This window comes from Pelmatolapia mariae, linkage group LG20 (assembly GCF_036321145.2).
Source record: "Pelmatolapia mariae isolate MD_Pm_ZW linkage group LG20, Pm_UMD_F_2, whole genome shotgun sequence".
NCBI lineage: Eukaryota > Metazoa > Chordata > Actinopteri > Cichliformes > Cichlidae > Pelmatolapia > Pelmatolapia mariae.
In genome coordinates this window covers 28,017,011-28,031,659 of record NC_086244.1, presented here as the reverse complement: position 1 = coordinate 28,031,659, position 14,649 = coordinate 28,017,011, and the positions used below count along the sequence as shown (strand labels likewise).

General features: G+C 40.9%; 1 protein-coding gene across 1 annotated transcript; it reads left to right on the top strand.

Annotated features, from left to right (window-relative positions):
- The first annotated feature begins 6,538 nt into the window (after positions 1 to 6,538).
- amigo1 (adhesion molecule with Ig-like domain 1) lies at positions 6,539 to 13,510 on the top strand. The gene is made up of 2 exons (XM_063463527.1): positions 6,539 to 7,051; positions 7,857 to 13,510. The coding sequence occupies exon 2, from the start codon at positions 7,964 to 7,966 to the stop codon at positions 9,506 to 9,508; it is 1,545 nt and encodes a 514-aa protein (XP_063319597.1). The 5' UTR covers positions 6,539 to 7,051; positions 7,857 to 7,963; the 3' UTR covers positions 9,509 to 13,510.
- Positions 13,511 to 14,649: the final 1,139 nt, after the last annotated feature.

Sequence of the window (14,649 nt, the reverse complement as noted above, 5' to 3'; positions counted from 1 at the left end):
CATACACTTTGTAGGTGCATTATACAGACACGCTGGAACTAAGTAACATACAAATAAAGTACTAGAATTTCAAATGGCAAAACTGGAGCACAGACTCCTTGAAGTGAGCGCAGGCAATCTTGTTTGTTACATAATTTCAGCGAAAATGCTCCAAAAGGCGCTACACCATAAACATAGTCGAGGGCTTTTCAGTCAACTTCAGTGAGTCAAATTCGCTAAGGTTAAGTCCAGTGAATAGGTCAAGGCTGCAGCAGCCTGTGACAGCATCCACCTGTCAAAGAATCCCTAATAATGACAACTTTAAACATTTAAAGAGTTTAAATGGTTGCGTTATCTGAAAATTTACTGCTGTAAAGTTGGTCATTTTAACATGGGAATCTATGGGAATTGACTCACTTTTGGAGCCAGCCTCAAGTGGCTATATGAGGAACTGCAGGTTTTGGCGCTTACGTTGTACTGCTTGGTTTTTTAGCCCCAGAGGTTGCCTTTTGCACTGAATAGATCTGCCATCAGTCACGTCAGTTTTGCCTGACAGATGTTATTATGCACAGTTCTAATAACAAAGCATGTAACTGCAGTTGTGACGACTTTAACTGGTTAGTGAAAACAATGGGGACCCTGCCTCCCGATTGTATCCATTGTTAGTGCTCACAGTGCCTCATGTAGGCTGACACCTGAAGCCCTTTCTCCGTGATTTAGAGTAACTGCTTTCTGCTATCCATCTGCACATGGCTAAAGGACGGCCTGTTGCTAAGCGATGGGAAAATAAGATGTGCCAGTATTACAAACAGCTTGGCTTTTACTGAAGCATGTGCCGTCCATGTGGGCTTTTTCTCTAAGACGTGATTGTCGAGTGACCTCGTCTCATCCCTACTCGTCTACTCAAACACAAAACTGAAAGTGTTGCTATGGAAACCGAGAGCAGGCCAGACTTGGGCTAAACAAAGATCAGTGCTACATTTTATTTCTCTTCCTCCCTCACGAGACCTTTTCTACATCTGCTTGTCTCGAAGGAAGTGTTACTGCAAGGACAACTAGAAGCCAGAACAGCTTAACACCTCACTTACATCCATTTACCTGTATCAAAAACACTGATAATGACCAGTTGATGTCTGTGGTGCAAGCTGCCATGTGGTTTACCTCCAGAACGTAGACCAGATGTTTAAAAAATGACACTTTAGACCATTCACACCTTGAAGTGAGAAAATAATGAACCATTAGTTCACTGGGAAGCATCTTTGCAATGTGAAGCAAACGTGTATTTAATATCCACTATTTATCATGAGATGATATTAAATGGTGATGTAAAATCAATTTGACGTGGTGAAATGCCAGTTTTATTGGCATTTATAGTGTGTTTAGTTCAGGTGTGTCAAACTCATTTGACTTCATGGACCACAATTTGATCTCAAGAGCTCTGAAAATGTTTACATTTCATAAAGTGTTAATTTACCAGAATAGAAGAGCCCGAGACATCTTGAGTGCGACAATATGTATTAATTTTTTAATATCTGTTGACAGGCTTTTTTTCCTAAGATGGAAAGAAATGTCTTTGGTCAGTCTGCTGTTATTACACAGAAATGTTTCTGTCCAATATCAAAGAAACACGTTAGCTTGGCCCCTGGGTTTCATTATCTTACAACAGGCCATAGGTGACGCTGCTGTCAGTCAGAAGGCTGTTAAACCCACAACGATTGTGAATTCTTCCTTGGATGAAAGCAGGGGTTTACGCAGTCACTCTCAAGGCTCCTAATGGCGTACAATGCAACACATCTTATTGCAAAATATGGCTAAAAGTCCAAAAGTATTGCCCTCCTTTTCTGTCATATTTACCCTTTGCAAAGTCATCCATTGGAACAGATCAAACATCATCTAGCTGAATCTACTAGTATCTAGGTTTACTCATACAATTCTCCCCCGTTTTCCCCTATAGCAGGCTGCTTTTTTCAACAAAAAAGCGATAGTTAGTGATTGGTTAGTAAAAATACCGGGCCATTTAGCAGCTAAAAGGAGCTGACAGACACCAAAAATAACCACTGGATTAAACCTATATGAACACAAAAATAACTCCAATTAAATGATCAGCTTGATCTATAATTATACTGGATGTGTAAATAAACCATGGTGTGCCATGTTTGTAGAATAAATTTGCTATTTTTAGCTCTACGGTTCACTTGTTTCCTAGAAAAGATCTGTTGCTGCAAATTCAGACTTTCTTAACAAATGCAAAGCGTTAATGAGGACAACCACGAGTACGGGGAAAATAATAATAATAATTCATATTCTGTGCCATCGTGTAGAGGTAGCTGTGATGACTGCGGATGACATGTAGTTCTCTGTTGTGTAAACCAGTCAGCTTGGTGACAAGAGCATGTGTTTACCATGTCAGCAGAGGAGCCAGGTGGAGCACATAGAGACACAGCTTTATGTAAACATTTACACGTTTGCATTGGTGCAATCTAAAAAAAAAAGAAGATCCCCCCCACACGCTATCAGGTGCAGAAACAGGTTCTAGTTGTTTCTGTTCTAGTGACTTCATTTCAGTGTCTGAGATGGAAAAAATGACTTCCTGGTTTGCCGCAAGAGTCACTTAATAGTTATGCCACTATTTAATGATTAATGGAGTTAAGAGGTTTCTGCTTGCTTTGACTGCCCTGCAGAGAAAGACAGATGCTCCGCCACACTTTTATCCCTTAAATATTTTAATACATGCTGATGAATTATTATAAAGGAGAGAACACTTTGTACCTTACGTTTGTCGAACAGTCTCTGAGCTCATGGAGGAACACTGATTTACCTGGAGCTCTTTTTTCGTTCTTTTTTTGCAGTTATCGAAACATCGATCTGTACGAGAAATCCCATCTGAGCAGGTACGTGCAAGAACAAGAGAAGGCAAGGCCACCTCAGATTTAACACAGAGCCAAAACAGTCAACGAAAGGCCGCCGGCAGTTGCCTGGCAACACTATCCCTATCACAGCAGGAAGTGGAGTCGAACAGAACATTAATCACTTTCAGCTCCATCTCACCAGAGTCACAGTGCTCCAAAGCTTCGGTCAGACAGCGGTTTCGCACAATGTTTAGCCACGCAGAGTCGTACCTGCGTTTCCTAGAATTTTACTTAAGGTGCAGTGAGAAAGAGTTTGGTCATGTTTGGTGTATGTTTAGAGAATTAATGGGGTTCACATTAGTGTATTATAGTCTGTCTGTGTGAGCGTGTGTAGTCTAAACACTGTCTGCTTTTACTTGGAAACCTGCTGAAAGCTTCTTCAGAGGATTTAGCTTGTGCTTAGAGAAATTATTTGGCACTGAATATCATTAAAGCAAATAATGAGTGGTGTCCATCTACAATGCTCTGCTTTAGATCTGTTTGTTTCACCTGCCAAAGCACATCTTTTTAAGGCAACTCCAGCTTCCAGCAAAGCTTCTGCCTTTTTATTCTGCTATGGTTTGATGTCTCAGACAGGTGGGATCCAGCCTTGCACCAAGACAGAAATGTGTCTTGCTAAAGCACGAAATCCAGGTGACGCTGAAGCAACAGAAAACCTCTCTGCTTTTTTTGAGAAACGAGTGCTTGATGTCATTTATGTACGGGACACGAATAACATGAGGACGCACTAAAGAAAAGGGGATACTTAAATAACAGGGATGAAATTCAGGATGCCACAAAACTGAGGGTCCATCACAAGTGTCAGTCACCGTGTGTGCTTTTTTAAAATTTATTTATTTATTTTTTAAATCTGTTGCTATACTTTTTTTTTTTTAAAAACTGACAATAAAATGTCTCTTGTTGCTGTGACCTTCATTTATTAAATGATTTCTGGTGGCATTCTGAGTAGGAGGCTACACTGGTGTAGCAGCTTATTGGCAATGCACAGGCTCTCACAGCTTTGCCAAAGCTAGGAATCGCTGCAGCAGATCTGTGAATTGAGGAAAACCCGAAATAAAATATCTCAAAAAGCAGCATGTGGGTGGATTCGCTTGAGTAAAAAATGACAAGGTTTTTCCCGCTCAGTCAGCACGCAGAAACAGACCTAATCAAATATATAAACAGAGTGTGCACAGTGAAGAAGACTATCATGGGCTACGTCAGGGAAGCATTGTAAAGCTTGGTGGCCACCTGCCCTCCTCAAACATGTAATAATGCACTAAGGTGCAGATTTAAAATGGCAACCTAATCACCAACTAAATATATAAAAATTTTATTTAAGGAGTAGGTTTTGTGCTTTCAATGTTATAAGGGCTCAAAGAGTAGACATGGCGAGCTGCCTAGAGACATAGAGTCTGTGGGGTTCAAAGATGCCACTCAAATGTAGTCAAATATATCTATTTTCCTCCTGGCCCTAGAGACTGTCCCAATGTCAGTAGTACGAGCCTCTTCTTACATTTTTCTGCAGTTTCTTCTGCAGTGGAGTGATACATTGGTGGGTGTAGTTCAGTAGAGGGAAAATACTTCCTACATAAAAGTGCTCACAACGAGGTTTGTGCATTTTTTGAGTAAGTGGGTCATGATTTCTGGAAAGAGGCTTCGAAGCTGAGCTTTTTCAAATGTGTTTGTTTGGGATTTCAGGAACAGAATTACATTCAAAATCAAAGCACACATGTCTGCAATGGAAATCTTCAGAACTGGCAAATCATGCCAGAACAATCTATTGAAGAGTAATAAAGGGCAGAGGAAAAACATCTAAAGATGATTTTGCTGAGAAGCTCCTTTTAATCAAGGTTGACTCATGAATTTATCAGTCAGATAAACTACCAGTTATTTTGTTGTATTTTTTTCCACGATGCTCTAAATGTTTTCAGTTGGTGGACGGTCAGTTCTTGGACTCTTCCATGAACCAAGGCTGTTGTATCAGCTGCAGTAGGTGGTTTAGCATTCTCTTTCTGAAATATGCGAGGCCATCTTTAAAAAGGACAGGATGGGAACAGATGTTGCTCCAGAACCTGCATATACCTTATTCAGTGACAATGGTGCCTTTCCAGATCTGCATGCTGCAAATACCATAGGCACCAAAACACCTCTGTACTGTCAGACATGCAGGCTTTTGATCTTAGTACTGATAACAACCTGGATGTTCCCTCACCTTTGCTGTCGAGTGGATTTTCCAAAAATAATTTTAAATTTTTATTTGCCAAATTACAGAACAATCTTCTTTTTCACAAAGAACAGACGACAGCACCATGCTCTGGATTATTTTTCCCCTGATAGAGCTTTAACCTGTATTTGTAGATGGCACAGTGAACTCTGTTCACATAAAATGATTTTTGGAGATTTCTGGAAATATTCCTGATCCCACACAGTTATTTGCATGACAGAATCGTGCCTCGTTTTAATGCACTGCTTCCCGAGGGTCAGAAGGTCACAGGCATCTAGTACTGTACTGTTTTTCGGCCTTGGTCTTTGCACACAGAAATTTCTCCAGATTCTTAGAAACTTTTGATGATATTAGAATCTGTAGATGATAAGATATTGAACATCTTTTCAATTTTGTGCTGAGAAACATTATTCTGAAATTGTCCTGCATTTTGAAAAAGCTTTTTTTTTTTTTGCAGATTGTTTAACTTCTGCCCATCTTCACTTCTGAGAAACTCTGGCAAAATAAGATGCTCTTTTTATGCTTAATCATGTTATTGACTTGTAGCCAGTTAACCTAATTAACTGCAAAATTATTTTATTTATTTATTATTTTTAGTACCACCAGCCTTCTGTTGCAGCTATCACAGTTTTTTAGAGGTGTGCTTCTGCCATAACTAATATGTTTCATGACGTAGTAAAATGTCCTAGTTTAAACATTTGATATGCTCCACTTTCCATTCGCTGCATTCTGTTTTTAATAACATGTTACACAGCATCCAAACTTTTTTGGGTGGGTTGGGGTTGTTTATTGGTACCTTCATGGTGCCAAAATAAAAATAGAAGCCCTATTCAGGACATGTAGTCACTGTTAACGCGCTCATCTGTCAGATGGGAAGTGATGATGGATCAGAACAAGCAGAGAAAAATGTGGGACACACACGTGTGTGAAATCTGCCTCTTATTTACCAGATCGGGACATCCAGCCACCAAATGATTCTCTGTACCAGATACTGTTTTAATCCCAAATAACTGTATCGCTTCTGGTTAACAACATACCTGATCAATATCTGCATGCAGGCCCTGTTAAAAACATGTCCAAGTGTCTGCCTGGCGTGATGGGTCAGGATATGAAATGCCAAGCAGTCATTGGCCTCTGTACATTTTTTTTAATATATAATGTAATGTTTTGTTTTGGGTCTTTTTTGTTTTTAGCAAAACATAGATGTGCACAAAATCTTGAAATTAGTGGCAATCTTGGTGATGTAAAACTACCAAATATACTACATAATCACAACCACGCAGATATAAACCTGCAAAAATACTTCAGCTTAAAAAAAAAAAAAAGCAACCCCCCAAAACTTGGCCTAATTTTCTTAGTTGGTTCGTTTCCTCTCCTGGGTATCTTTGGTGAAGCTAATTTCTGTAAACAGCGCCTTCTGGGTTTTAGCGCGCTGCCTCAGCCGAAAAACACACGTCAACCACTGCAGACCAGCACTGCACGGCGAAAGCAGCAGGCCTATGAGGATCCACAGGAAGCTTGTCAGATACAGACTGCTCACTCTTAATTATCTCAGTGGCAGCTGCAGAGACCCGACGAGATCCGAACGCAAAATGCGCCAATTATCCGCAAGAGACGGATGTGCGGTCGTGCGTGTTCCGAGCAATACATTTGAATGAAATCATAGGTTTTAGAACGCGGTCGCTTATCTGTTGATGATCGTATTAGTTAGAAGAACGTGTAGTTGTCTTCTCTTTATATAATCTTTTTTTTTTTTGTACCGAGAGTTGGATGCCTCGTGGACGGGGATTATTATTTTGGCGAGGAGATCTCTAGTGCTCTCCCTCCTCCCTGCATCCGTTGCCGTCCTCAACGGCAGGCACGGAGACTCAGACGGCGGATATCTGAGTGCAGCAACGCTGTAAACAAACAAGGGGCCGTTTTAATGAAATCAAGCGCCGCTGCATCCCGGTTGAAGGTACGTGTCCCTCTCGGTTTCCCTCCCCATCTCTCGCCTCACGGCGTGTGATGCCTGTTTGTTTTCTGGCAGAATGGTGCAATGCAACGACTGAACTGCTCATCCACAAATGGGCAAGGGTATTTCAGAAAATGGTGATGATGTAAACATTCACACTGTTTTACAATTATATATTTTAGTTGTGTTTTTTTAACGTAGTGCCATTTGTGTCTTTTTATGTGCGCCAGAAAAATAATGTGAGCCAGGGAAGCAGGGAAATGGGGGAAGGGGGGGGGTCAATTTTTGTCTTCCAGAAAGTGTGAATGCACATGGGTTAGCGTGAGTAACCGTCTGCGGCGTGCTTGTGTACTTGTTTTAAAGAAAGACGCGCACGGTGCAAAGCTGCAGAGGAAAGTTTGTTGTCTTTATTCGTGCGCTTGGGAGATGTGAGCTTGGGAGACAGTGGTTACCGCGGATGTGGTATTGTAGGTTCAAACTGGTTCGGAGGGGGGAAATATATGTGGTTATTTACTCTGGTGGTCTGCAGTAGGTAGGTATGATTATAATAATGCAGTTAATGTATAACAGATAAAACAACGATAGCTAAAATTTCAATAAAACATGAATCAGGTCCGCCAGTTAGAAGATCATTCAATAAGAGAGAGAGTGTTTGAAATTGTGTTGGTGGGGTCGCCCCTTTTTTTAAATGCAGGATTTTCCATTGTCCTATTTTTATGACTTGAATCATTTCCCTTCGCTTTGTGAATGGATGTTTTTGTGTTTACAAACACTCTGTCTAAAAGCGTTATCTTTCTGCTTCTTTCAGCCTTCAGTTAGCAATGTGCCTGAGAATCCTCCAGCTGCTCTTCCGTGCTTTTTCTTTTGAGAATGGGATCGTAGTGAAACTCTCTGGGATTTAGAACAACTGCAAGCATGTTGCAGCCTTCCACCAGAACAGGTGACAGCCTGTTGGAAACATTACCTCACTGGAGTAAGTCCCAGAGATGGGCCTTATTTCTCACCCTCTGTGCGACTCTCCTCTGGCTCCCAGAGGCAGCGGGTTCTACACTAAATTGCCATAAGATGTGCATCTGCGCCGCGAACATCGTCAGCTGCTCCAAAATGAATCTGACCATCGTCCCGACTGGTCTACCTCTCTACACTTCTGTGCTGGATGTCAGCTATAATGAGATAATCCGACTGCAATCTGAGTGGACCCCTGTCAAGCTCCCGAATCTGCATAACCTCCTGCTTAGTCACAATGGTCTCCAGTTCCTGTCTTCAGAGGCGTTCACAAATGTGAAGCACCTGCGCTACTTGGACCTGTCCTCTAATGAGTTAAAGCAGCTGGATGAGTTCATCTTTGAGCCTTTGGTCAACCTAGAAGTCCTCCTGCTGTACAATAATAAGATTTCACAGATTGACCGCACAGCCTTTGTGAGCATGATTAACCTTCAGAAGCTGTACCTTAGCCAGAACCAAATCTCCCGCTTCCCTGTGGAGCTGGTCAAAGAAAAGACCCGCCTAGAGAAACTCAGCCTCCTGGACGTATCCACCAACAGGATCAAGATTTTGCCCATTGACGAGCTCCAGGTGTTGCCCGCCTGGATTAAAAATGGCCTCTACTTCCACAGTAACCCTCTGCTGTGCCACTGTGACCTTTACACCCTCCTGGTACACTGGTACATGCGAAAGCTCAATTCTGCTGTGGACTTTAAAGACGACTACACTTGTGTTTTACCTGGCCCACAAAAAACCCAAGCACGCGTTTTTGACCTCAGCGGTGATAGTATGAACTGCAGCACATTCAAGGAGGCAGATGAAGAGGCTTTTCTGGAGCAAACACTGATTCTTAGCTGCGACACCAAACACAGAAATATGTTAAAGACCTGGACATTGCCCAGTAATGTTCTGGTGACACCTGGGAGCAACCAGACAGCTAAAGTGCTGTCAGATGGGAGTCTGCAGATTAGTTCAGTGAGGTCTGAGGACTCTGGGACCTACACTTGCTTTGCCACGAGTGAGAGCTTTAATGAGACTATCTACGTAGTGCTCAAGGTTCACAATTTCACCATGCAGGGGGCTGGGGAGACCCTGAACACAGCATACACCACCTTGGTAGGTTGCCTGGCCAGTGTGGTGCTGGTGCTTATGTATCTTTACCTGACACCATGTCGCTGTTTCTGCTGCCCTAACAAGGGTAAAACTCGGGGTGAGGACAGCATCCACTCCTCAATGCTGAGTGTGACACCGACCCACGAGGACCCGGCACTCAAGGCCGAACTGAACAGGCATGTGGCTTTCATAGACTCCAAGGACTTGCAGGGACAAAATGGTAAGCTGAACCCCAATGGGGATGAGGATGATGACGATGATGATCTGGATGCAGAGGCTGGTTCTCTAATGAAGGGCAAAAGGAAGAAGTCAGTGGCAGAGTCCATCAGCTCCGTGTTTTCAGACACTCCCATGGTGGTCTGAGATGAGACTGGCAAAGACAGTGGATGCCACATGACTGGATGTAGGTGATACAACGTGAGCCATGTTTTAGTTCATGTGAACTGTGACCTTGTGGGAGAAAACTGCCGAGAAATGTTCACCTGCGGTCGCTGGCAAGTGAAAGTAGGATTTCAAAGGGAGTAAAAATCAAACTGTCTCATTGTCAAAAAGGACAATAGGCAGAACTTTTCCAGCATTTTGATCTGTAGCACTTAATATTCATACTGTGAAGGAATATCAGTGTAGATGGAAAGGGAAAACTAAGAGTCTTACGAGAGCGAAACGTAGATGTTCTGTCGTTGACGTCAGCACTCAGGAAGTGATCAATAAAACTGAAAAAGTTGGGAAAATAAAAGGCATAGACGGAAATTAGATGTAAGAAGAATTTTAGTTCACAAATAGTATATATACTGAATCCATGGGTAGCTCATAATTATATTTATTATTAAGGATTAGAATAGCTTGTATTGTAAGTAAACATTAGAGCACAGATTCATGTACCTCTCCTCTATCAAGGAGAAAGAGATTTAGACTGACTGACGTCACTAGGCTATGAATACATTTGACCTTAACCTTGAGTCCTCTATAGTAAAACAGCACGCCATAAAACAATGTTATCCGAGATCCCAGCCTGAACTGGATGAGTAAGATAAAGAAGGATACAGATTTTTCAGATGTTTAGTCATTCACTGAGGTAGCACAAACCACCACAGGTCATATTCATCCTACGTCATACTCCAGCAGCTATATGTTAAGGGAATCAGTTTAAAAAACTGCCAACTAACTCCAGGCTAATTATTTTTCACAAATGAATTGTCATCAAAAACGTTGCCTCTTAGTTGCTGCACAGTATAACCCAAAAGAAACATTTGCAGTCTTACACAATTAAAAGCAGCGAGCACCTCCAACAGATACACATTAGGTGCAGGGAAGTATTTTGTTATGACTGATTATCAACAGATCGTCTGAATTCTGTATACAGAAAGGTGCCACACTCCTTACAAGGATGACAAGGCTTCTGTTTGTTGTCCACCGAGGTGCCACTTGCCGTCAAGTTTGACTCCTTCTCCCGGTCAAGTTACAGGATTAGTTTCTGTCAGCCGCAACATTAAAAAAAAAAAAAAAGCTGCAGAGTTTATTTTATTGCATTTTTGCACCTTGCACAAAACCCCGGAATAGCACAAATTTCTACCCATACATCTTAAACTTTGTCATAAAGTATTTCATCTTGCATTTTGCTCAGATGGGCAGATCCTCATATCACAGAAAATGTAGCTGTTTGTTATGGTGGTTAGAAAGTGATCTAGGTTGTATTAACAGGTAAACATTGAAGGCTGAATAACAATAAAAACTCTCCTGACTCCACCAGAAAATTAAGCTTATGTGTAATATGAGGCTGTGCATAATTTGACAAGAAAAGGCTCATTTTAGTGCTTGTGGCTGCTGACAGGAAATTTTCTGTTAACACAGGGGACCCGGGATCTTTTGAAAAGATCCCTTTGCCAGCACATGTTACTGAATTAACTGTAAAAGTAATTTCATGTGCAAGACACCTGGTGTGCGGTGCATATTTCATTAACAACTTTTAAACAGGAGACTGTCTCTTAGCAAAAACAAGAAAGATTTCATTAACGTACGCGGTGTTCATGACATAATACAACAAGGCCAGCCTGGCGTAAATGCTAATTGCTTCCTTTGATGGGATGTAGCGTCCCTCTTCTTTCTGTGTCTTTGTCTCTTTGAGCTGAAGGGGATTGGTGTGTTATCATGAGTCACAGCAACACAAACCCATTCTCCCTGGCTCTCTGTATACCGACAGCCACAATTCAGCCCAGATGTGTTTGCTTTGTTTGTGTACCTCTGTCATTGAAGCTGCCCTTACTTAGTTCAAAAGCAATCGTTCAACTAGGAAATGAATGCAACGCCCTTTAGGTAGTCCGCAGCTTGTTAATGAGGGAAACGCCTGCACCTTTCTTTACACATTTACACTCCAACTTAGTCACACGGGTGAAAAGTACTGTAAGATATGATAATTCATTACGCTTTTGAATTCAGCTTCAAAGAATACCTTCTATTAGAAATGATAGTTATTAATATATCTTGCAGCTAAACACACAAAGACGTACACATTTGTGGGTGCAGTAGGCTTGTACGCAAAATAGGTGGAATAGTCACAGACACTGTGTGCACCACTAAACGTCTCCTGCGTGGGCGAGAAAAGGAAGTCACATTTATCTGAGAGGTGGTGTGTGTGTGTGTGTGTGTGTGTGTGTGTGTGTGTGTGTGTGTGTGTGTGTGAATCATTCCACTCTCTCACACATTGGAATACCAGGTGGAGAAACGAAGAGGAGCAAAAAAAACAAAAAATCCTACTTAAATAGAGCCACATTTAGCATTAGCGCAGACTGGTTACATTTGGCCAAGATGCTCACATTTCACAGAATCCCATTTTGAGCTTTTAACCTGTTCCCCGCTCAGACTACTCACCTTTTTGAGCCCCGGACAAAAGCTGAGAAGCTAAAAATGGAAACAATACACAGATATTACCGCTATTGAGCACACTAAATTACCAGATCACTGGGAAATGGTTGTGTTTTCCCTGCATGAACCCGATGTCAGTCCAGTTAAATCTGCTGTGGGTAATGGGTGGTCTACTCCTCTGTGTTGTCATTTAAAATACAGGTTGCAATTCTGTATAAATTAGTGCTATTGCAAGGGACCTAAAATAGAAAGAAAGAGTGTCTTTGTTCTCTTCAAAGCAAACCTGCCTTCCTATATATATTAATAACTATATATACAGTATATATACGTAGTGAGACTCACTTTGTGTGTTCAGTATTGATTAGTTGTGTACTGCTATGTTCTATCAGTGTAATGACTGTATCCTTGTATAATCTGATGATGTTCATTTTGCATTACGTCTGTCACTGTGATCTCGTTAGTTGTTTTAACATTCAAGTCTGGATATGTGTGTTTATTTTTTAAGCCAGGTGGGGTTCAGTTGTTTTGGGGGGTTTTTTGTTTTGTTTTTTTTTGTTTTTTTTATTGAAAGAGGATGTATTTTACAGTCATCTGGTGATGAATATGGCTAAACGGAGAATATATCTGAACAAACCGTGCATGGGAAAAAGGGGACACTTTTGAAATAACTGCATAATTGCATATGATACATTCTAATGGGCAGTGAGTATGTAGCCTCCAGTCATATTCAGCCAGTATTTGACTTTGCTAATAAAGCCATAAGCAGCGCAGTGCTTTATCACATTGGTGACATGTCAGATGATGAAGGGAGATGCAAGTAGGTGCATTTTGCAGCAGCAGTGTTGTAACAAAGCGAGAGCTTTTCTGTATGTACAAATCTTTTCCTGTTTTTTTAAAATAAAAATCAGGAATGATCTCCAAGCACACCAACAAATTCCTGAAATGTAATGGGTTCTCAATGGCTTTAAACATAGCGGGTGAGTAAATCTCAGGACTATGTCATACAATGTGAAACTTAGGGATCACATTTTAAAGAGTTCATATTTGTACTATCAATGAGACAAAGTTTGGGTCTCGAGATCTGTGCATGTTACAGGCCCTTTGCTATTTACCCTAATGGTACATTAGACTCACCAATTAGGGAAGAGAGTGATCTCTCGCTGCCCAGCACACATCTCCACTCATCTAGCTATGAAGTAGCAGTTAAGGGAACATTCATGATTTGCTGAGGCTAAAAGCTTGGTGCTTTAAAAGAGTGCTGCTAGTCTCCAAAGGACATGAAGGAAGCTTTTAACAGCATACAAAGCACTAAGTTTATTGACCACTGCTTCAAAGATGATACGATTGGTCACTGCCCTAAGAAATGAAAGGTCTCGCAGCTAAAGTTGAATGGCTTTGCATGGTATGCTTAGGAGCTTCTCTGACTTCATAAGAATAAACCAGTAGGCGTTAAAGACAAAAAATACTGATATATCTTTTGACTTAATAAAAGATTCAAATTTACACTCTTTGTTGCCTCTGATTTCACTTTTATCAGAAATTATTGTTTAATGAAACTTGTTCTTCGCATACACATTTTAGCAGGTGTTGCATTATATAAAGAGTATGGAGCAATGTTCTCAGTTTGGATATGAAACTAATACATCTAAGTTTCCAAAGTTACATTTTGCTTGTATCGTGTGGAGGGAATAGAAGAGATCCTGTTGGTTACATATGAAATGCATCATCGATGCCTTGACACCATCTAGTGGTAACATTATGTAAAACACTACAGTCTGTAAATATTGACATTTGCTGTTCACTAGGAAAGTAGGGTAAGTAGTTTCATAGGAGCATTATGTCTTTTTATAATGGTTCCACTGAATCTATGTTTGGTGCTGGAAAAACTGGGATCACTTAGATGATAGTGGGTATTTTATCTAAGCAAAGAACACCAAAATTAATCAGTGGCACCCTTGTGTATTACAAATTAATTCATAAATGATTGCAAACTTTCTCAAAAACCTTTGACTGTGCACCACAATCACAATGTTCTAAAACAGGAAGCAGGATTTAGTTTATTAATATAAATAAATAGATCTACAGGTCTGTGTACAAATCTCGAGTCATCCATGATTTCTTCACATTTTGTCAGCCGCAGTGATTCTATTGAGGTCTGCAAACGTACATGGAAATACAGTATTTAAGTCACAATCAGAGTTTGTACAATTCTAAAAGCTTAAAAGGCAATATGTGTTGTGACCACCTTTATTATGCAACACAGTCTGAACTCTCTTGGGCAGCTTTTTTCTAATTTCTTTAACTAGTCTTCAGAAATAGTTCTCTGGGCTTCTACAAGGACATTCAAAGCTCTTCTTTGGATGTTGACTGTCTTTAGATCATCCCACACTGCTGCAGTAATGTTCAGGTTCAGGCTTTCGGGAGGCCAATCAATGACTGATAGTGTTTCATTGCGTTTTTCTCTTTTACTGCACTAGCAGTCTGTTTGGGATCATTGTCATTGCTGAACATGAAGCCGTTACCAATCAGAGGCTTTCCGGATGATATTGTATGGTGAATCAAAACATGATGGTACTTTTCTGTGTTCATAATTCTATCAATTTTGACAAAGATCTCAAACACTGGCTGAAATGCAGCCTCCA

What these genes read in the sequence shown, in the direction of transcription:
- amigo1 (XM_063463527.1), top strand. Translation starts at nt 7,964, where the DNA reads ATGTTGCAGCCTTCCACCAGAACAGGTGACAGCCTGTTGGAAACATTA.